Genomic DNA, 23653 nt, shown 5'->3' with positions numbered 1-23653 from the left:
AATTCCTAATTGCGCCTGAACACGCATTGAAAGCCCAGAAAATTGTCAGTTTCACCACTCTTTTACCACCCTTACTGAGAGTATGACAGGGTGGTAACAGTGTGCTGAGAGGTAACTCATATCCCTGCCTGATAGCTTGATAAAAAAGAGAGAACAAGTCTCAGGATGTAGAAAAATAAAGTTTTATCCTTCAAAGCAGCCCAATCAGTTTCAGCCCTTTAGTATATATTTCTGGGCCTTCTTCAGGGGTTAAAATTAGTAAATAGCCTATGAAATCTCTGAAAAGATGCCTCAAAGAATAATTTTGCTACTTTGAAGAATAAAACATTATTTTCCTACATCCTGAGACTTGTTCACTCTTTTCCATCAGGCGATTTTGGGTGTTCTCCAGTTTTGTCTGACCCTGCCTGGTTGCTGGCAACTGAAGAAGGCAGTAGCCTTCTGAGCACTCAGAAATACATATCATGGCAGGGGGAGACACCTGTGTCTTTGTGGATGATATAACAGAGCTGGGGGGTATTTAAGGAAATCTTCTCTTCAGCCCGAATCTCGGTTCAGGATGGTTAGAGTGGTAGGCAGCAGTATTGCAACCAAAACTCTCCCCACGACCTGAGTTCGATCCCAGTGGAAGCTGGGTGTCGGGTAGCAGGCTCAGGTCGACTCAGCCTTCCATCCTTCCAAAGTCAGTAAAATGAGTACCCAGCTTGCTGGGGGAAAGGTAGTCACGACTGGGAAAGGCAATGGCGAAAATGCCAGCGCAAGCGGCGTCCCTCTAGGGGTTAGTAATGACCCGGTGCTTGCACAGGAGGAACGTTTCCTTTCCTTGCATTAATTTGTACTTCCTGAACCAATACAAAACACACTCTTCCTAATTTTCAATAGTTTTTTTTTTAAACAAAAATCTGTACAGAAATGCGTATTTTGTACAAACTAACTTACAAAAACACATTCTGCTAGGGAAAATTGCATGTAAAAATGTGTATATTAGGAAACAAAAATCTGTGTGCAAAAATCTACAGATTGGGAGAAATGCACACAAGACTTTGTAAACATTTTCATGCAGACATTTTTTTATAAAAATTGCAAAATCATGTGGAAACGGGATGAAACACGCTTAAGGTTGGAAAAATGGGAAACTGAGTGAAGCCAAACTTGACAGATTCCTGCATCCCTAGACTGAACAGAGGTGAGTCTAGGTTGAACTCTAGGTGGGATACAGGGGACAGAATGGCTGAAGAATGAATGAATCATACCTGAGACCTCTATGTTCGCATATCCCACCGTAGTCAGAGGTCCTTCTTGTGTCACTGTATAGTTTCCAGAGTCATCTGTTGTTAAATTCCTGATGTGAAGAGAGCAGTTCAGGCCCACTGTCTCCCGCCCGGTGTGGGCAGCTCCATTACGCTGCCCTAGAAGACTTGGTGGTGGGTAATAGACAAAGATGCGCTTTGCCAAATCAGTTGTCCTCCCTCGGTACCAGCTGCAACTAACTAAGTGTTCCAGAGTTTCTCCTGGCGTTAGGGTCACATTCTGTCCTTCTATCGGATTTTGTGGATTCCATGTGACAGGGATTTCTTTTGCGACAGCCTGGGCTCGAGTCAGCACAAAACAAGAACTGAGGATGGAGGCTGCAGTGTGGAGAAAAAGAGAGTACACTTCAAGCAAAATGCCCATCTAGGCAAGAACAATTAGATTATCAGAACTCATGGTTAATCTCGTAATAGGGCTGTCAGGTGCTGCATCAGTTCAAAATACCTCATTTCTACAGTTGTCTCACTCTTCCAAAAAGAATGTAAGCATCAGAGTGAGGATATAAAGGCAATGCCAAGATTATTGATCACCAAGATTATTGATCATGATAACATCAGTCAAGATAATCAATAATGATAATACAGAGTTGATAAATACATGTATTTATACATACCCTGCCCTTCCTCACATGGAGCCCTAAATAAAAACATACATAAAATGGAATGTAAATAAATACATTCCATTACAGAAAATGAAATCAACCCAACATCTTGACAAACACAGCTAAACACGGCCTCCAGTCAAATGTAGATTCAAATAAGCACCGAGGTAATATGAACTCACATGGTGAAGTGCTCCTTCATATATAAAAGAACGTATTTTTTTAAATCCACACACACAGAGAGAAGAGGCAAGCTGGGGAGAAGACAAGACCAGAACGCTTCCCCTTGATGTCTAATTTTCTATGTGCAGAGATCTTATGATACAACGACCATCATTCAATTCCTGGAGGAGAAGGCTATCAGTGGCTACTAGTCCTGATGCCTCCTTGCTACCTCCAGTATCAGAGGCAGTGAGCCTATGTGCACCAGCTGCTGGGGAACATGGGCAGGAGGGTGCTGTTGCACTCATGTCCTGCTAGTGGGTTTCCCGTGGGCAGCTGGTTGGCCACTGTGTGAACAGAATGCCGGACTAGATGGACTCTTGGTCTGATCCAGCTTGGCTCTTCTCATGTTCTTATGTGTTTCTCTACATACAGTCTGAAGTGGTACCATGTCCCACCTCATCTCCTGTTTGCAAAAACTAAGACAAAAGAGTGCAGCCACTGTCAAGGGGTTTTCTATATCTCCAGATAATTAGTTCTTGCCTTTACCGCTGAAGTGGGTGGAAGGAACAGAAGCAGGAAAGCCCCGCTCAGAAAAGGAACCACTTAGTGCAGCCTTTGCCAACCCGGAGCCTTCCAGATGTGTCAGACCACAACTCCCATCATGCCCAGCTACCACGGCTGACAATCATGTGGGCTGTGGGTGATGGGAGTGTGTAGTCCAGCACACTTGGAAGGCGTTGAGTTGGGGAAGGCTGCTCTAGTTTGCTACATAGGGTCCAGTCTCAAGATCCTTTCAGCACGTAGCAGCAATTCTGATTCAGTCTATCTCGATTTCCGAGCACGCCCTTCCACAAACCAAGAGGGTCGTATGTGTGCTAATGCCATATGTGCAGTGTAGTGCATAACAGCTTTTAGCTTGTGGTGGTGCCACAAGCACTCCAGATGCCACCCTTACTGTAGCCCCCAAAACGCCAGGTTGTCAGTCATTGTATCAGACTGAGCATGTATCTGGTTCTCAGTGCATGGCAGTGAGGCTGGAAGTCCATGCAAAACCACAGCTGCCTGGTAGAATGGGCTCCTAAAGCTTTGTACTCCATTTTTTCAATGCTTTAGCATTAAGATGGAAGTGCAGGAAAAAAAAAGAAGCTGCATAATTCATTAGTCTTCCCCATGACTAGCAGGAACAGAACAGATTACGCAAAGTAAAGGGGCGAATTAAAATATACTTAATTTGCACTATTGATACAAGTCACAGCATCCGGCTTTCATCAGCACAGAACTTGGGTTGATTTGACGCACCATTTTAATTGTTTTAGTGAAAGAGTACACACAGCTCTGCTGATTATCACCCTGTAAATATTCTTTGCCTGCCGTCCAAGGTCACTAGATGAAAATGTCAAAAACAAAGACGGTAAACTGTATTGTGACGGTCCAAACAAGATACGACATGGGAGATCTGGGGGTTTTCCAAGTGGGACTAACAGGAGTACTGTGTGCGTGTGTGTGTGGGTGAAATTAAAAGCACTCCTTCCCCCAGCACCACTACCCTGATCAAAGTAACAGTGAGAGGCTGCTAATATGAAGTAAAGAAAAAGTTCTGAAAAAGGGCGTGACTAAGATTCAATCACAGATCTTCCACAGCACATCTGCTTTGGCTCTCAAGAGTCTTGCCTGAGTGAGCTGCTCCCACCTGTTTCTCTGGAACTAGGCTCTGTTCTACAGGGCATCTGCTAGGTGTCTCTATGTGCTTGGGGTTCCCAGAGAAACAACTGAAGATCCCTTTAAGTGTGCACAGCCTGTTTCAGCCCTGGGGGCTGCATGCACTGCTACGACCCTGGCCGGCCGCATGGAAGACACACTCTGATTGCTCTTTTCTTGCTGCTAGTAGCAGTAGGGAAATCACAATCTGTATCACTAGGGAAATCACAATCTGTATCACTAGGGAAATCACAATCTGTATCACGGTCAGTGGGGTAGGAAATAGATGATGACTTTCTCTCTACACCCTCCCCCAGTGATCCTGATCACTCTTTCCAGCAAGGAAAGGGCAATCTGTATCGGGATCACTGGGAGACAGAATTTGGTGGCAGGAGGCTGGGGCACCCATGGAGGGGGGGGCAACTCATGTCAGGCTGCTGGTTGTGCCCCTGGACTTAGATGAAGTGATTAATTTTTGTGAACCGCCCAGAGAGCTTCGGCTATTGGGCGGTATAGAAATAAATAAATAAATAAATGAAGTTAGGCAGGGAATCACATAGGCTAGGTACGCACACAAAACCTCTGAATTAATTCCATCCGATACTGTCACATTCTACTACCCACCTCCTTTTCCCATCCCATAGGAGATTGATCTATAAACCTCTAGCCTGTTCTGTCTCCTGTACATATTGCTGCTGTCTTTCCCCCCTTTTAATCTAGTCCTCCACACTTTCTAGTTTTGCCCCAATCCCGGCTTTGCAACGGGGATTGTCCCAGAGCTACAGGCTGCAAGAAAAGGGACTCCTTGGGAGCAGGAGTGCTCCCAATGCTAGAATATTTACAGCCCAAAAAGAGACACACAGGCACTGGCACGGCCCAAAATATTTCGCTGCCAGGCAGAGCAACAAATGGTACCCACCACCCACAAATCAAGGTGCAAAATACCCAGTCCCAGCCAAGTTATTTTGCCATCTGAGGCAGAAGATCCCACAAGTGACTATTCCGCTCCCAGGCAATGAAAATATAGTAACTTTTTAAATACAAAAAAACCACCACCCAGCAATCTGCAGCCCTTTCATGAGCCCGAGCTGCCCGAGTCCGCCTCCTTTCTCTGCCTAATGGTAGGACCGGCCTCAAAATCACTGGAGGACAGCTGAACGGAATGATCCATTTTGTAATAAGTGTGGAAAGGGTGATGCTTCCAGCCCGTTCGGTCCCCCTTGCGATCAGCGCCTCTTTCTCTACCATCGCTCACTAATGGGAGAAATAAACTCCACTGCGGAGGCCAGAGGGAGGCCGGGGGAGGACCACCCCGCCCCCCGACGGCCACTCAAAGGCCGACGGTCACTCTCGCCAAAGTTTTCCCAAGCTGGCCTCTTGGGTCTTGATTTGTGTGCTTGCTTATACCGTGACCGCCAATGTTTTCGGGGCGACTAGCGCAGTGCCCCCCCGCCAAAAAAAATGAGATGTCGACCCCCGCCCTCGGCGCGGCCCCGATCCCGCTCACCTGCGAGGAGCGCTGCCCGCCAGGAGCCCCTCCATGCCGGCACCCCGCAAGCGGGACACCGCCGCGGCTCCGCCCGCCTCGTCCCCATCGCGCCGCAGCCGGGCTTCGCGCGACGGGCGCTCGCTCGCTCGCTCGCCTCCGCCGGACGCCTGGGCCCGACGGTCTGCCGCGCCCGCCTCCCGCGCCTGCAGGAGCCTCTGCTGGCCGGGCTGGGCGAGACCCTCCCCGCGCCGCGCCGCCCTCCTGGGCGGGCCGGGCTGCGCGGGGCCGGCCGGCGGCCCGCCGCTCCTGCGCCGGCTAACGGGACTGCGGCGGCGACGGAGCCCGAAGGCTGGCTGGGGAGAGGGGCGGCCCGGCCCGCTCGCCGCCCGAGGACGCCGAGCCCTGCCGCCGCGGGGCCAGCGGAAGGGCGGCTGCGATAGAGCCGGGCGGGCGGAGGGCCCTGGAGCGGGCGGTGTGCGGCCCTCCAGGCGCCTTGGAGCGCGCCGCGCCCGGCCTTCCTGGCCCTGCACGTGCTGGCGGGCGCGGAGGGGGGTCGGGGCCCCGAACCTCCGGGCGGCGTGGGGCTGAGGAAGGCGGCAGAGCAGTGGCGGGAGACGGGGACGTGGCGCGGGCCAGCGAGGGGCGAAGCCGCGTGGCGCAGCCCGAGCCGCGCCTCCGCCCGGCGCTGGGCCCGCGCGCCCCTGACGCCGACGGGGCTTACGTGGGACCGCCCGGTCGGCTGACGCCAAGCCGGCGGCGCGGCCCGCTGCAAAGCCCCCTGCCCGAGGCCCCGGGGAGGCTCTGCCGGCAGCGGAGAGAGCCCTGGGCTAGGCTCGGAGGGCCGGCGAAGAAGCCTCACGGGCGGGCGGATGGATGGGAGGGAGGGAGAAGTCGTGGCAGAGAGGTAACACCAGCACTCGGAGGTTTTCCTACGTTCCGTGGTGTACAAGCGTTACTAATAAACAATAAATGAGAAATTAATCACACACATGCAGTACCAGAAACGGACAGTCCCAAAGACATCCCCCTCCCCGCCCCAATTAACACCCACTAGAACAGCCTTCCCGACCCCGGGCCCTCCAGATGTATTGTACTACAATTCCCACTGTCCCCAGCCAGCCACGGGAGTCGTAGTACAAGACATCTGGAAGGTCCCAGGTTGGGAAAGGCTGAGCTAGAAGGACCAGTAAGGGCGCTTCGTGGATGGAAGGGAGGAAGGAAGGGTGGTGACGGAGAGATGACACGAAGCGTTTTAGAACCAGAGACACGCCATCCCGAAGACATCCTCCCCCTGCCCCTGCACTAGTCAACACAAAACAAAACCCACGAGGAAGTTTTTGTGGCCGTTGAAGCTCTTGCACAATTATTGGGGCTCTTGTTAATTCTCGGACAACTCGCTTCCATGGGGCAGACAGAAGAACTTCCTAGTGGATTGTGCCCTGTGTGTCTGACAGACATAGCCATATAGGCCGAGGGTAATGTGGCCACCTGGTGGACTTCATTCTGAGATCATCTGCCACCAATACTCAGAGTTAGTCGCGGGACACACTGCTGACTTTCTGAGGAAACACAGGAATCTACTGACAACCCCAAACCCCTCAAAGAAACCGTCGTAACTACTGTGGATGCATGAAGCCCTCTACACCCTCACAAAGATGGACTACAACCAGCAGGAACAATATTGTCAGGGTTGGCCCAAGATATTTTGCTGCTCAAGGCAAAAAGCAAGACGGTACTCCTCCCATTCTAGGTACAGAAGTCAACAGGACTGGCAGTTGCATCTTACTTCAACACTGGTGATGGGACCGCGTCCTCCACTGAACCTGGAGGCATCGGGCATGTCGAGGGGGCACAAGGCAGCGTGACACACAACTGACTCCTCCAGCACCTTGCTGCCATCTTCCACCATCTGCTGCCTGAGACAACCGCCTCACTCTGCATCGTAGGGCTGGCCGTGAATATCGCTGATGGTGCATGTGCTCATCGAATTAAGGGCGCAATCCTATGCATGTTTAGACAAAGAAAAGGCCCACAACTCCCAGCATTCCCCAGCCAGCATGGCTGGCTGGGGAATGCTGGGAGTTGTGGGCCTTTTCCCTGCCTAAACACACATAGGACTGTGCCCTAATTGTTGTAGTTAACCACAATTACTTCCGTTTTGGGGAGAACACGTATCTCCAGATCAACGGCCTTGTCATGGGTACTTTCATGGTTGCACTGCTGACGTAGGACAACACTTTCTCAGCTCCTGCCCCCCAAAGGCTATCCTCGACATGAGATAAGAGCATTTAATAAGAGATAAGAACACACGGACAAGAGGAAGGTTAAATGTTCCAGCCTTCCCCGAACTGGTGCCCTCCAGATGTGTTAGCTGTGCTGTCTGGGGGATGCTGGGCATTGCAGTCCAACACATCTGGAGGGTGCCAGGTTGGGGAAGACTGGTCTACAGCCATGTTCTACAATACCATCATATCTGTTCAGACGTGTCTGACTCAGGGTCAAACTGCTATGTGACTGCATAGCAGTCTATGTCTGTGTGTGGGGATTAACTCCAAAATAGATGGGTAGGGCTAGAGATCCAATCCCTCAACTAACCCTATCCAGTGCCTGGCATGGGGTGACTCCCTAGTTACCCATCTTCTACTCCCCTTGGGGCAGCCCCCTTCCAAGGCCCCGATCCCTCTCACCTGGTACCACCACTGCCTGCCAGGAAGTCTTCCACCTAGGCTCTCCTCCCTAAATGCAGCTCAGATATGTCCCTCCTGCTTTCCCGTCACAGTGTTTCCCTACACTGCACAGTTCCATCAGCTAGATGACTGGGTTCCTTCACTCTGAATTCCTGTCGTCCTACTTCCTACCTCCCACCAGCGACCCTGTGATTGTCTGCTTTTATGGGATCTGGGAACCTATGGAGTGAAAACTTGGCAGCCAAGACCCTGCAATCCCTACCCCTCCCTCCATCTCAGTTTTCCTAGGGCAGGGGTGGGGAGTGCATGGCTCTCCAGATGGGGTTGAGCTATATCTCCCATCTTCCCTCACGATTGGTCAGGCTGTCTGGGGTTCCCATCATTCCTGTTGTGCCATGGACTGGTTCACATAACTCAGCAGTTCAGGAAATTCACTCTGCATATGCCCAGAGCCACTCTTCTTTTTCTTCTTCACATGCTCCAGGGGTGCATCCTGGCTGTTGCTATTATGATCATTATTACTATTATGAAAAAATATTTCTTGGCGTACAGCAATAAAATGGAGGTCAATGCCCTGGCTGAAACTAATGGATGTAGAGAAAATGGAAGCCTGCAGCCATAGCCCTTCTCTTTTTGATATCTTCACAAACTCTCGTGGTTTTACATGATTTATGATAATAAACAACAACAGACTTGGCAGCATTATCTTTAAGATTTATTTACATCTGTGGAGTCAAAATGACTAGTAGCAGTTTTGTATTGTACACATAACAAAACACCATAAAAACATGTCCTAGAATGAGTAACCCAAAGAGTGTGTATGTGTTTTAAGGTGCGACAGGTGTTGCTTTTAAGAACAAGCTTGTCACTACTATATATAATATATATAGGATTATAGGGCCCTCTGCTGGTGGTTTGGCCTCATTTCTAATAGGGAACTGTAATTTTTGTGGGCTGTTTGCATCTGAACAGAAGGGATGCTTGTTGCCCTTTTGCCAAGATTGCAGGTCTCCAACTTTTGCAAAAAGATGCTCTATGCCCCAATAGTTCTTTTGACAAGATCAGTGCAGCATTTACTGGGCTCCCACACAGAATGAGAGTGAAGCAATTTCCAGAGGGGTAGCTGTGTTAGCCAGCTGCAGCAAATCGGTTAGTCTTTAGAGATCCAGTAAGACTATTTGCTGAATCACTGAAATTCTTCATGTCTTTTTAATTGCATCAACTGGTTGCTGAAAAACATTGCAAACTTAAAAGAAATGCCTCTTTGGCACATATTTTTTCAGCAACAGGAAATTAATATACTTCCCAATATGTCTGAGAAAAAAATTAGGAACTGATTCAGAATTGGCAGTGGGTCCTTTAGCAAAGAATCATCTGTTCTACTGTTAATTTGGTTCAAGCTATTCAAGGCCTGAAGTAAGCAGAAGAGTCAGTAGCTGGGTGGGTTCGCCTGTTACCTCTTCAGCAAATCTTACACAGTTTGGCTTCCAGGTTGCAGAGTCTGAAGAGAAAAATGAAGACACGTCAGGTGGAAACTCCAAAAGCAAAGCCTTTCTGGTTTTTGTTTGTTTTCCTGTTCACCATGCAAATAGGGCTGATAATGCTATATTTCTTACTCGTGGCAGCAGGATACATTTAGAAGAGAAGCAAATTACTGGAATAGCCCTGCAGTGCCTTTTGATTGGTAACAATAAGAGCCCTCTTTTTGGAAGCGTCAAATATATAAAAGATGACTCAACTCCTGTGCCTTTGTAGAAGAGGGAATTCCAGCAAGTTCAGCTTGTCCTGCAGAAATGAGAAAATCTGCACCTGCTGAAATTTCCACCCCCCCCCCTTCCTCACCACTCACCTCTCAAAGTCACAAAGGCCATATCTATCCTTTGTATCTGGTCACTACAGAGAACACTCAGACCTTATTTTCAACTGTTATCCCACTCCTGGCTTTCTCTGGGTCATACCAGATACCCTTTCTGAGAGAAGCATGAAGGCCCCCACTTACCTGGTATATAAGGTTGGCATCAGAGGAATTCCCAGGTTTGACCTGGATGAGATTTAAAAAAGAAAGGAAGATGCTGAAAGTCACCTGCTGGCTATTAACCAGCCGCAATAGTGGCTGAGTTGTTGACGTCAGGCAGCGTATTAGGGCTCCATCCCGAACACTGTGCTTTATATTATATATGTAGAGGAGGAGTGAGCAACATGTCTCCCTCTAGATGTTGTTGGATTGCATTGGATGATGGGAATTGAAATCTAACAACATCTGGAGGGCCACGAGGTGCCCACCCCCTGATACAGAGCTTCAGATGCCACCACTGCACATTGCTTGTATGCAATATATCCTCCACCCCGCAAACAAGGAAAGGGCTGAATGGGAAATAGGATCCTCGATACATGAAGCAGGAAGCTATGTAGTAGTTTCAGCTCAGGATCAGTTTATTGTCTGCAGTCTAGGCAAGAGGGGTGCTCAGGCCAGGTGAGTAGGACAAAGTCCAGCCCTTGTCGTGATACAGAAAAGAGCTCCAGTTTTCCAGGAGCAAAGGCACGGCGTACATACAGTTTTGTGCAAAGGAATCTTACTTAAACTTGCATACCGGCTCTTGCTTACAGCTACATCTTAAGCTAATGAGAATCCTGTACTTATTGAGTCAAGTGAATGCGTGTGTTGAAGAGAAGTTTGAGATGCAAACTGAGTGGGGAATCTGGACAGATCTGGAACAGTGGGGAAGGTAGCTAAGATGAACCACCCTAACCTTGAGCATCTCTACACCAGTCTAAAATCCCTCATTTAAAACAGGGCTTTCTGCTTCCATTTTAAATGCAGGATCACATTGGATTCCTTTTACACGTGTTTCCTCCCCTCACTTCCCCACTCTTCCCCCGCCTTATCCAGGTCTTCGATATGTTTCATCGTACAGCTGCTAGATGGAGCTGTGGTTTAGCTCCTCTTATTGCAAGTTTTCCTCTTTTCAAAAGGGAACTCAAGAGGATTATTATTATTATTATTATTATTATTATTATTTCTATACTGCCCAATAGCCAATGCTAACTGGGCAGTTTACAAAGATTAAAAACATTAAAAATACAGTATACAGAGATTAGAATCATGGAATCATAGAAAAGTAGGGTTGGAAGGGGCCTATAAGACCATCAAGTCCAACCCCCAAAGCCATAAAGGGATTAAAAGCCATTTACATAAAAACACATGAACAGACAATGTACACAAGAGAACATGTATCTAAAACAACTTCAAACAAGCAATCTCAAAGCAAACGACTATAACCATAAGGCAATCCAGGATTGATTAAAACCTATCATATGCTGCCAAATGCCCGGGAGAAGAGAAAGGTCTTAACCTGGTGCTGAAAAGATAACAATGTTGGTGCTAGGTGGGCCTTGTTGCAGAGATCATTCCATAATTGGGGGGCCACCAATTAATTCAAGTGCTATAATTTGATTGCTTGTTATCTCCAATCTTTAAAAAAATGGAATAAAGGTAATTTAGTGCAGGAGACACCCTGGAGGTTGTTGACGTCATCTAAAAGACCCGCAAACTTCCATGAGTAACCAATCTCAATAGCAGGATAAAAGCTCCATGTGGAGTAGCCCCTTGTCCTGAGCAACCCGACCCCCCAGGCTTTCTCCTATCCTAGTCATGTTCAATCATGCTCCAGGGCATACTGGGATTCCTCAAAATCTTATTGGGCATCCCCAGTGAGAAGAATTCCAAAATCTATATTAGGGCAAAACCTTTACCAGGCCAGCATAACCGTCTGCATCGAAGTCTTAATCCTTCAACAATGGGAACCTGAGCAAGCAAGATGAGAGGGAGTTAAATCTTAACATTCAATGCATAACATACTTCATTTTTAAATGTGTATTTATTTTATCTTTATAGAACAAGGCAAGCAACATCAGCTTTACAGTTTGAAACAGCTAACTGAAAGCCTCCAGACACATCCCCTTTCTCAACTGGGAAGAGAACCCAGGAGTCCTGGTTGCTCATCCTGCTCTAGCAGCACTTGTTCCAAGTTTTTGATAGTCATTGTGTGAGACGCCCTCCATGAGCCCACTCCCTCAGTGAGTCTAACTTCTCATCACCATGCTCATCAGCTGCTATTACTAATTCCACATCATTGCTACCACTTGGTTGCTTGATAGGCAGAGAGCCAGTGAGCAAGTTGGCGGTGGCATCTACTGCTTACCACCACCGTCATCCGGGCCAGAGCAAGAGGCAGGTGAGCAAGCAATTTGCAATGGTAAAGAGGAGCAGCAACGCCAGGGGGCTCTTCTCTGTGGGCCCCAACTTGAGTGCGGGGCCTTGGGAGGTGCGTGACCATGCCTACCCTTGACGGCAGCCCTGTGTTCAAAGTATTAGGTGCCATTTCTGCCCTATAGCTGGTAGCAGAACCCAAGAATCCAGTACTGCTAGCTTTCAGTGTCTTACTCACGGAGAAAGAAGTAAAGCAGGGTTCCCATCAATGCCAGTGTCACAGCAATGGATCCAATAATAATCCAAATAGTGGTGGTGCCTGTTCCCTCCTGAGCAGCAGCTACAACAGGAAAACATTTTTAGGAACTTCATGGTGCTGCCAATAAAGACCACCACTAAAATAGCTTGTCATACTTCTGGATGAAGGGAAGAAAGCATTTTTTAAAAAAAAACAACACAGATTTAAAGGGACAAGGTCTGAGCCATCTCTGGTAGTAATCTCAAACGGCTGATCTCCAATGAAGCCACACAGGGGTCTGTGTGAATGTACCAAGCCTGCTCCAGAGGCAAAAGAGAAAATGTGGACTAAACTAGTGTGTTTATAACAGGCATAACAGGGTTTAAGGAGGATCTATGCAGAGTCTGTCAAGTGCTGAAGAGAGCTTATCTTGCAACCACCCCCCTCTCCGGACCACTGCTCACACGCTACTTCGTGTTCTATGCAAGCCGAGCCTGCCATGAAGACACCACTGGACATGCTTCATCAGGGTGAAAAGGCAAGACAGCCCACAGCGTCAGAAAAGAGAAAACTGGAAATGGGAAAGAACGGTCTCCACCTCACACCCGTCACCTTCTGTATGAGACCAGAACGATGGCAAACAGTGTCACAATGCCCTGGAGTGGCCAATGTAGCATTATCCTGCAGCACTGTGGGAAACAGAGATGGTTCTCAGTTTCCCAGACCCTGCTTCTGCTGCCAGGTAAGACTATGGCCAGGGAAGCAAGTGAGCGGGTAGCACAGGGGAGTGTCAAAGGAGAGAAATCTTCCTACACTCTTTGGGGGAAGCATTGTGACTCTTTTCTCCTGCCTATATTTTCACTTCCCTTACATGATCCACCTTTGACAATGTCGCAGAAGCAGCATGTTCAGGCATAGTTGTCTCTCTAAGCCATCTATCATCACTGCTGTTTCTCTGCTGCTCCTGGCGGCTATGGTGTTCCACTGCATGCATGGTGTAGGGCTTTTCTACATGAGGCTTTCAACCCACCACTTTACCAAGGCTTCTGAGTCCAAATTCTTTGTGGGATTAAGATCGGCTGCTTTACACATGTTTTTTTTCCTGGGGTTTTTCTTTCTTTGCCTTTCTATATGTTCCATTACACAACCACTAGGTGGCAGTGTGATATAGTGGAATTGCATAATACACTAGGGTTTCATCCTACCATTCATGGATATACCAGACTTTCCTCATTAGAAACCCCCCCCCCCATTAAAATGGTTCCAAAGAACAGGAGAGGCCCTGGAGGAGGAGAATGTCATGTCAAGCATCCACAAACTACTGTGAGTAAGGAATCATGAGTACACAATAAATGCCTTGTGCAGAAAGGCTGTTAGCCAGCGAAAGGGGTTGCAGGGTGGGAAGCTTACTTCACTTGACCTTCAGATCCTTCCACCATGCAGTTTATAAAGAGAAAAGTATGACATGGAAGCCAATGGGAGAAAAGCAAGCCCAAGAAACACACTGAAACTGACGGAGCTGCCTGGTATATGTTGAACACCCTTGCCTTTTGTATCTAAGACATCAGAGAAAGTATCTTGCAAAGTGTGCAGCAGCACCTCTCAATGTGACTAGTGGTGTTCTGCTGGTGCTCTGGCAACCCTTGGCATCCTCCCTTCCTTTTGGCATGGTGGAGTCAATAAAATCAGTTCAAGGCTTAGCAATCCTTGACAAAAGGGGGAAAGGGCTGAAGTGGCTTTTAAAGCCCTGGAACCTGTCCAGCTCTCCAAGGAGGAGACTGGAGGTGCCTAGTGTTGAGTAGTGGGCCACTTTTGAGCAAAGCTGTTGGAACATCATCCTGTTGGCCTCCACATGCCAGCTCCCCCTTGCATTGCAATGGGAGTGGGGGGTTGCACGGAACAGATCGGCAGTTTTTTGCGCCCATGGAAGTGGGAAAACAGGTAGAGGAGGAAGCAGATTTGGACAGATGCCAAGGCTCCATGGGCGCTTAGCCATGAAAGGTTTTCTGCTCCCCCTCCTCATTTGGTCTTCATTCCCTCCTCCTCCACAAAACACACGGCACAGGCTGGCAAGAAGAAGCACACTGAAAAGGATTCAACAGTTTTAACAACACTCAATAACGTAGTTCGTTGTGTCCCCTGACCTGTCAGCCAAGCAGCTCTCATGAGACTTTATTAGCCAATTAGGAGAAAAGCATGTCAAAATACGTACAGATTTTCATGCAGACATTTTAAAAAAATCTAAAACAGATGTGGAAACGGGATGATAGGAAATTAAGGATGGAAAAATGAGGAACTGAGTGAAACCAAACTTGGCAGGTTCAACCATCCCTAGTCTCAACAGAAGTGAGATACAGGGGTCAGAATGGCTGAAGAATGAATGAATCATACCTGAGACCTCTATGTTCGCATATCCCACCGTAGTCAGAGGTCCTTCTTGTGTCACTGTATAGTTTCCAGAGTCATCTGCTGTTAAATTCCTGATGTGAAGGGAGCAGTCAGGACCTGCTATCTCTCGCCCAGTATAGGCAGCTCCATTAATCTGCCCTAGAACATGCGGAGGTGGGTAATAGACAAAGATGCGCTTTGCCAAATCAGTTGTCCTCCCTCGGTACCAGTTGCAACTAACTAAGTGTTCCAGAGTTTCTCCTGGCGTTAGGGTCACATTCTGTCCTTCTATCAGATTTTGTGGATTCCATGTGACAGGGATTTCTTTTGCGACAGCCTGGACTTGAGTCAGCACAAAGCAAGAACTGAGGATGGAGGCTGCAGTGTGGAGAAAAAGAGAGTACACTTCAAGCAAAATGCCCATCTAGGCAAGAACAATTAGATTATCAGAACTCATGGTTAATCTTGTAATAGGGCTGTCAGGTGCTGCATCAGTTCAAAATACCTCATTTCTACAGGTGTCTCACTCTTCCAAAAAGAATGTAAGCATCAGAGTGAGGATATAAGGGCAATGCCAAGATTACTGATCATGACGACAACAGTGAAGATGATCAATAATGATAATAAAGAGATGATAAATAGATTTCATTACAGAAATTTGAAATCCTCGCAAGGTGTCTGGGGTGGCTAAATAAATAGATTAAATGGAATTTAAATAATATATGCCATCAACCCAACACCTTGACAAATACAGCTAAACCTGGTTTCCTGTCAGGGTGAAGAACCATACAGATGTCCTCTCAATGAAGAAACCCCAAACCCCGATTCTCCAGTGCAGCATCTGAAGGTTCCCCATGAGATCACCCCACCCCTCAATTTTGCCCCATTCCAGCAAACTGCCCCGGAGTTATAGCTTCCAACCCTCTTTCTCCTTCCCTGGCCACTTCTCCCTGCTCACAATGACAGGCTCCCATGATCCTGAGACCTTGCCAGATCACTATTGAGATAAAGCTCTTATGCATCAGAGAAATGACTTTACACAACACTAGAGAAGCGATTTAACACAACCTTGGAGAAGTGAAGTAATGCAAACATCAATGAAGTACATAATCACTGAAGCTAATTATTCCCACTGGCAAAAAGGAAGTGCAGGGCAATTCTGAAGGCTCGAAAGAGCGCTCTAGGACTTTGATGTGTTGGAAAAGCAAGCAAGTTACTTTAGTTACCTAGGTTACCGATGGCATGGCCAGGTGAAAGACACACCCCTAGGAATGCCCCAATCATACTGATTTTAAAACAGAGGGATGGGCACACAGCAGCTGAACCACAGGGGAGCTGAATTAAAGAAAAACAGCACAGTAAAAGTACTCTGCAAAAATGCAACTTCCCCACAGGTAAACTCTGGGGTGGCTGCAGAGTGGCCACAATATCATGTGTCCCTTATAGCTTTAAGGCACAGCAGCATTGGAGAAAACCTCTGATGTAGATGGGCCCCAGAACTGAGTTTACATTCATAGTTTCTGAACCCAGACTCCAGCGGGCCTCTCTTTCTAACACAACCAGGTTTACAGCTAACTTCAGAGGCACCCAGCTGAAGGGCTGCCCTTCTGAGTTAAGGAGCTTTTTGCTTCCAAGAACTAACCAACCCACCTGCGGCAAACTCCCTTGCCCCAGCCCCAAGAACATATTTTGCACTTAAAACTAGCTTATAGCATATGTAGAATTAATCCTTCCCAACTGTGGTGCTGGAGAAGACTCTTACGAGTCCCCTGGACTGCAAGGAGGTCAAATCAGTCCATCCTAAAGGAAATCAACCCTGAGTGCTCAATGGAAGGACAGATACTGAAGCTCAAATATTTTGGCCACCTAACGCGAAGAGAAAACTCCCTGGAAAAGACCCTGATGCTGGGAAAGCTTGAAGGCAAAAGGAGAAGGGGACGGCAGAGGATGAGATGGCTAGATAGCATCACCGATGCAATGAACGGCTTTTTCTGCTGTGGCACCCCGGCTCTGGAATGAGCTCCCTGGTGAGGTTCGCCTGGCACCTACATTGTATTCCTTTCAGCGCCAGGTGAAGACCTTTTTATTTTCCCAGGCATTTTAGCTTTTTAAACTTTTAGCTTTGCTGTTTTAAATCTGTATTTTAAACTCCTGCACTGCTGCTAGGTTTTATTGTGGTTGTATTGTTATATTGTGGTTTTAATGTTCTATATATTTTAAATTGTTTTGTGTGCTGTTTGGTTTTAATTTTTGTGAACCGCCCAGACAGCTTCAGCTATTGGGCGGTATAGAAATGAAATGAATGAATGAATGAATAAATAAATAAATAAATAAGGACTTGAGCACACTCCGGGAGAGAGCATAGGACAGGAAGGCCTGGCATGCTATGGTCCATGGGGTCACGAAGAGTCGGACACGACTGAGCAACAAAAAAACAATACATTCTTGTCAGTCTTACATATTTCAATGCGTACTTAACCACATCCCCCTGGGGATGTGAATTACATTTTTATAGAAAATACAGTGAATATATTGAATCAATGCTGTTAAAAGAACAACATGCCTTAGTTCAGTCTAGTGCAGCTTCCAAAAAACGTCACCAGATGGCAGCATCATGAAATGCTATGATCAGTCTTCATAAAGAGGGAGGGAAAGAACTTTTCGTCTTACCACGTGGGATAGATTTAACATTCAGAAAAATTTTAAAAAATGGAATAAGAATCCAATTCTTTCCAGAAGATTAATAATTCAGGCACCTGATATTAAAGTCCTATATCTGTTCTCCTGAATGGTAGAACCACTATTAATTCCATCCAGACCTGGAGACAGTCTTTGGAGTTCAGCAAGCTAATGATGTTCTGGAGGCTCAAAATGTATCTCTTTATTGATTCTGCTAGCATCAGACCTTTCCTCTCCAGACACATCTGCTGAAGTGAACTCAGGGCCTCAAAGGGCTGCTGGCTATTCACCTGAACTTCCTCCAAGTCAGCAAAATAAGCTGGAAGGATATTACGCCAGTCATTGCAGTTGAAACTTGAGAACTGAGAAATATAATGTTCAGGACTCTTTTGTTCCAGCAGGCATTGCAGCAGGCTTCCTTCTGGAGGAATTACAGGTGCAGGATGTACTCCTCTCCCAGTTTTTTCAAAACAAAAACTGCCATAGTTCTGATATTGGATTCAGAGTTTGAAGACAGTCTACAGAAGTTCTCCCTTATGCTTTGTAGATAAAGTTCTCCTCTATATCTTGCCATTATAATAGCACCAACTAAAATAACTAGAAGGGTTATGTCAATTTCTTCTGAGATATGAAGACACATTTCCATGCACTATATGTAGAAGAGGAGGCACCTACTTTCCGGATGAAGCGTATCTCAGGACCCTTTATTGAATGGCCTCCTGTCTCAATCTCTGAGATTATTGATCTGGTAAACCAACTAAAACCTGGCAAGGCCCCCGGCTGTGACTATATACCTCCAGAGCTAATCAAAAGAAATATTGATTGGTGGGCTCCTATTCTAGCTACTGTCTTTACATAGATCGAACTGCCCATATTCCTCCAGATTGGGGCTTGGCTATCATCATCCCCATCTTTAAAAAGGGAAGGAAATATGACCCAGTCAATTACTGCCCAATCAGCTAATTAGCAAGCTATATGCCAGGCATCTCTATTGGAAATTTCAAACTTGGATGGAACATGAAAACATTCTGGCTGATGAACAGGCTGGCTTTAGATCAGGCCGATCCACTATGGACCAAGCGTTAATCCTTCAACATCTTGTGCAGAAACACATCAATAAACTTAAAACCTCCCTGTTCACAGCTTTGTAGATCTCAAATCTGCCTTTGATTCCATCTCTAGAGATAAACTTTAACATAAACTTGAGGCTACTTCAGTGGATCGCCACTTACTACTTCAGTGGATTGCCACTGTAATACAAGTTACATGAAAGCACCACCTTAAAAATTAGATGTAACCTTGAGGGTCTGTTGTTTAGCCCTGATTCAACATTCAAAGTGTAAAGCAAAGTTCCATACTTGCTCCTCTGTTGTTTAACTTTTACATAAACTCATTAGTTAAAGCTCTTGACCGTTTTGACATCCACCCTCCTAAGCCAGCCGACAGACACCTATCGGTGCTACTTTATGCCGATGATGCGGTAATCCTGTCTCAGTCACCTATAGGCTTGAAGAGAGCCTTGCGGGCCCTGGCCCAATATTGTCATGATGAACATCTGCAAATCAATTATCAGAAGCCAAAGATTGTGGTCTTCACCAAAAGACCAAGGACATACAGTTGGATTGTTAATGGCCATAAGATTGAGCAGGCAAAGACCTTTAAATACCTGGGTGTTGTTTTCCAAGCCAACGGCAGCCGAAAGGTGCATGCAGAATATGTCACCCAGACAGCCCACAGAAGTGCCACTGCTGTTTAAAATTTCTTCCGTACAAGAGGAGCTCACTATGTACTGGCAGAAGTAAAGCTGTTTGTGGCCAAATCATTCGCCCAACTCCTGTACAGAGCACAACTTGGCCCCATCCCAGTTTTGCCCCCATGGAAGCAGTACAATCAAAATTTCTGAGGGCTGTCCTTCAGGTGCCCCGCTGTGTTTCCAATGCTGCTTTGAGACTAGAAGTTGGCCTCCAGAAGGTTGAAACTAGGGCTTGGCTTGCCATTTTTAACTTTTGGTTGAAGTTAATTTTTTCCCCAGCAGGCCTAGCTCCATTAAACTTTCAAGATGCATCTCAATGTTTCTGGACTAAAGTTTTATCTTAAAAGCTTTCATTTTATGGACACTCCCCTAGTTATTTCATTTTTCTGGGTTATGAGAAGGCCAGAGCAACGCTCAGGCAACGCCTAGCAGACACTGAATATCAAGTTGACTTGAGTTTAACTTCAAATTCCATTTTAATTGATACTGCACTTTGATTTCACAAACCAGCAAATTACTGCTGTTCACTCTCAGCCCAGAAGTATCGCAGAGCTTTTACATTGGCACGTCTCAATCCGCTCCCCTCAGCTGTCTTGGGAGGGGAGATTCTGTAAAACACCCCACTATGAACGGAAGTGTCCCTGTGACTCAGGAGAGATTGAAACAATGACCCATGTTGTTCTGTACTGCTTTTCTATTGTGACATTCGTAAAACGTTTATTGATCTCATTCTATCTGAGCTGCCAGGACACTCGGATGCATTTTATGTCCTTTTATTTCTTTCTGATAAAAAAAGCATCCTCTACTCTTATTGCTGCCAATTTTTTTGCAGCAGCAAGCAAAATCCATCAAGAATTCACTCAATTCACTCAGTAAATATGTATTTTTTTCTTTGAAATGTCTAGAACATTTCTGAAATGTCTAGAACTTGATAATTTTTTGGTTTTATACATATATTGTCTTATTTCCTGTTATTGGTCAACATGTTTTATGTTGATTATTGTCCTACTTTGGTCATTGGACCGTAATAAAGTGTGTTAAGATGATAAGAAGAGTTACGTCAAACTACAGAGTTCAAATTTTCTAATCCTTTCACTTTCCCTTTAGAAAATGTTCGTGGCTTTCGGGGTCAACATCTCAAATGTTCTTTATTTTCACTCTAGTGTTCTATCAGTTCAGTAACACCCTCTGGAGCCAGGGTCGGTAATGCGGCGCCCAGAGGCACACTGGTGCTCACCAAGACCACCAGGTGTGCCCGGCAGACCCCCTTGTACTCCCCCCAACTCACCAACCCTGCTCATTATTTCCTCTCCCACCTCTTCTATGCCTTCCTTCCATCCTGCTGCTGCTGTGCTTTCATTCCCTGCCATTGCTGGATAGTTACAATATTCCCCTTGAATTTAAATAACGTAAGAACTGTTTCAACCGATTAACAGTTTACATGCAGAGGAGCATTGCACTGCTTCATTGTAACATTTCCCCAAGAGCTACACTCATTAATTAGTAACAGTGTATGGAACATCGTTTCATATTTCCATAACCGCAAATGTGTTATTTTTACTTTTTGTAAGGATACAGTAGTCTCTCCCATGAAAGCTTCAAATTGCAACTTAATCAGATTTTGTAATTTTTTAGAATATCCATCCAATTTTTATGTTCCCAAATAGGTTGTCCTCAGTCTAACAGATCTAATTTATGCTGTACTTTTATAATTTTTAGAAGTTTGAAGATTTACAAAAATAGTAAGGAGATCTGTTTTTATTAGTTTTGAGGATGAAACTACTGTATCTCTGAGCAGAAAAAGTATTTTTATCACATCGAAGTTTTCATTAACATCTTTCACAGCTTTGCTTGCTCCTTTTGTCACATATGCAGATTTCCTGGTAAATGTATGTTTCTTGAAAATTGCCTTGTAGCCTCAATACATTTTCATGTGACTTGTTCCTGCTTCATATTGCTTGTTTTAATTATATCTATCCATCTATTTTTTTTTAAATATACTAGATGGTTTTTAGGCAAGCTTTATGTACCCAAAATGAATTTTGATTTGGTGAAATGAGATCCTCCGGTGCACCCATGTTTGACTGTGACCTGGTTGACATATAACAACCACCCATAGTTGAAACAACTCATGGGTTATCATTCATACGCGGGAAAGCATGAGTGTGCTGCCTCCTGTGCATCTGCCTCTTCTGCTTTTACTCCACAACTTTCGATCAGCTCCTTCATAGGTTGTTGAGCATGATGTCCGAATCTGGACCGATGGGTTGTTTGGGGGCTAAACAACTCAGCTGTTAACCCAGTTTGTTGTTGGGTTAATTTCTGGGTTGTTACCCCCTAAACAACCTATCAGTCTGAGTTTGGATGTCATGCTCAACAACTCATAAAGGAACTGATCATGGGTTGTTGATTAAAAGTGAAAGTGGCTGGCCTGCTGCAGGCAGCATGCTTGCTCTCTCCCACTCGTACCTGACAGCCCATGATTTGTTTAACCCACGGGCTGTCGTTACGTGCAAATAGGCCACAACAGAAAAGGCCCTCTTCTTAGTAGCCACCCACCTCACTTCTGTTGGTGAGGGCTCCTGGAGATGGACTGCTGAAGGTGATCTTAGGGTCTGGGCAGATATATATGGGAGGAGATGATCCTTCAGACAATGGCCCCAATGCCATTTAGGGCTTTGAATGTTAATATGAGCACTTTGAATTGGGCCTGATCATGGACTGGCAGCCTGTGCAGATGGAAAAGTACTGGCATCCCATCTGTTGCAGGATGGGAGAGATATAATCAAGGAGCTTAGGAAAGGCTAATGGGTCATGTTGGGCCACTAAGGGAGCGTGCAAGGGGGCAATTTAAATGAGAAGGGATCTGTCCATGAGGGCCGAGTTGAGATGCTGAAGCTTCCACAGAGTATCATATTTTGAAAACCTAAAATGTTTGTGAGTGAGTGGGTGAAAAAGATTAACACCCCTGCATTTTTCTCTCAGACATCCAATTGAAATACCACTGCCTTACTCTCGGCTGCACTGTTTTAGATCCCAGTTGAAGGCTGTATATCTGACAAGGCTGTACAATCTTAGAAGGGGGCATGGCTGTGACTGTCACAAAGGGGCCCCGCACTACTGAATTTGCCACTACATCACTGGTTAAATGCAACATTTGAAGCTTTCAACTATATAGCGGTATGGTCTAAAGTTTTAGAGAAAAGGAAGGGGGGGGGGAATTCCATTTTAATTGATACTGCACTTTGATTTCACAAACTAGCAAATTACTGCTGTTCACTCTCAGCCCAGAAGTATCGCAGAGCTTTTACATTGGCATGTCTCAATTCCCTCCCCTCAGCTGTCTTGGGAGGGGAGATTCTGTAAAACACCCCACTATGAACGGAAGCGTCCCTGTGATTCATGAGAGATTGAAACAGTGACCCATGTTGTTCTGTACTGCTTTTCTACTGTGACATCATAAAAATTTATTGATCCCATTCTATCTGAACTGCCAGGACACTTGGATGCATTTTATGTCCTGTTATTTCTTTCTGATAAAAAAAGCATCCACTACTCTTATTGCTGCCAAATTTTTTGCAGCAGCAAGCAAAATCCATCAAGAATTCACTCAATTCACTCAGTAAATATATATATATATATATTCTTTGAAATGTCTAGAGCATTTCTGAAATGTCTAGAACTTCTATACTTTTTTGGTTTTATACATATATCATCTTATTTCCTGTTACTGGTCAACGTGTTTTATGCTGATTATTGTGCTACTTTGGTCATTGGACCGTAATAAGAGTTACGTCAAACTACAGAGTTCAAATTTTCTAATCCTTTCACTTTCCCTTTAGAAAATGTTCGTGGCTTTCGGGGTCAACATCTCAAATGTTCTTTATTTTCACTCTAGTGTTTTATCAGTTCAGTAACACCCTCTGGAGCCAGGGTCGGTAATGCGGCGCCCAGAGGCACACTGGTGCTCACCAAGACCACCAGGTGTGCCCGGCAGACCCCCTTGTACTCCCCCCAACTCACCAACCCTGCTCATTATTTCCTCTCCCACCTCTGTTCTCCCAAGCAGAGATCTGAAGAATAGGCTTTTGTGGACCCAAAGGAAGGTTGAAAGAGACCTCTCCCAGAGTCCAAGCTGTAGGACTCAGAAAGTCCAGATAGGAAAATTATTCTGGGTAGAAAGTAGTGAGAACGTTTTAAAATGGGAAAAAGTTGTGAAGTCTGAGCCTCACCAGTGAGTAAAATAAAACAGTAGAGGGAAAACTGAAGCAAGGTGCTTCAGCCCTCATGGACAGATCCCTTCTCACTTAAACAGCCCCCTTGCACACTCCCTAAGCACCCCAACATTGCCCATTAGCCTTTCCTAAGCTCCTTCATTATATCTCTCCCATCCCACAACAGAAACATCCACACACCCAGCTGGATTGAAACACA

The 23653-nt window shown here is 46.0% G+C and overlaps 2 protein-coding genes across 4 annotated transcripts in view; both read right to left on the bottom strand.

Annotated features, from left to right (window-relative positions):
• Positions 1-5471, bottom strand: part of LOC146337657 (cell adhesion molecule CEACAM1-like) — a 50150-nt gene extending 44679 nt beyond the window's left edge. For all 3 annotated transcript variants that reach the window (XM_084815038.1, XM_084815040.1, XM_084815039.1), the window contains exons 1-2: positions 5283-5471; positions 1254-1628 (exon numbers count right to left, since the gene is read on the bottom strand). In XM_084815038.1, coding sequence (XP_084671164.1) covers positions 1254-1628; positions 5283-5370 — 463 coding nt within the window. In that variant the 5' untranslated portion in view covers positions 5371-5471. The remainder of the gene's footprint in view (positions 1-1253; positions 1629-5282) is intronic.
• A 3178-nt stretch (positions 5472-8649) lies between these two features.
• The window catches only part of LOC146337656 (uncharacterized), a 39274-nt gene continuing 24270 nt past the window's right edge, over positions 8650-23653 (bottom strand). The window contains exons 5-8 of the mRNA XM_084816296.1: positions 14791-15165; positions 12400-12501; positions 9951-9992; positions 8650-9452 (exon numbers count right to left, since the gene is read on the bottom strand). Coding sequence (XP_084672422.1) covers positions 9970-9992; positions 12400-12501; positions 14791-15165 — 500 coding nt within the window. The 3' untranslated portion in view covers positions 8650-9452; positions 9951-9969. The remainder of the gene's footprint in view (positions 9453-9950; positions 9993-12399; positions 12502-14790; positions 15166-23653) is intronic.

Source organism: Heloderma suspectum, chromosome 10 (genome assembly GCF_057233095.1).
Source record: "Heloderma suspectum isolate Gila_16-S chromosome 10, 16-S_ref, whole genome shotgun sequence".
Lineage (NCBI taxonomy): Eukaryota > Metazoa > Chordata > Lepidosauria > Squamata > Helodermatidae > Heloderma > Heloderma suspectum.
The sequence above is the reverse complement of the archived record's forward strand: the minus strand, read 5'-3'. Positions and strand labels throughout refer to the sequence as shown.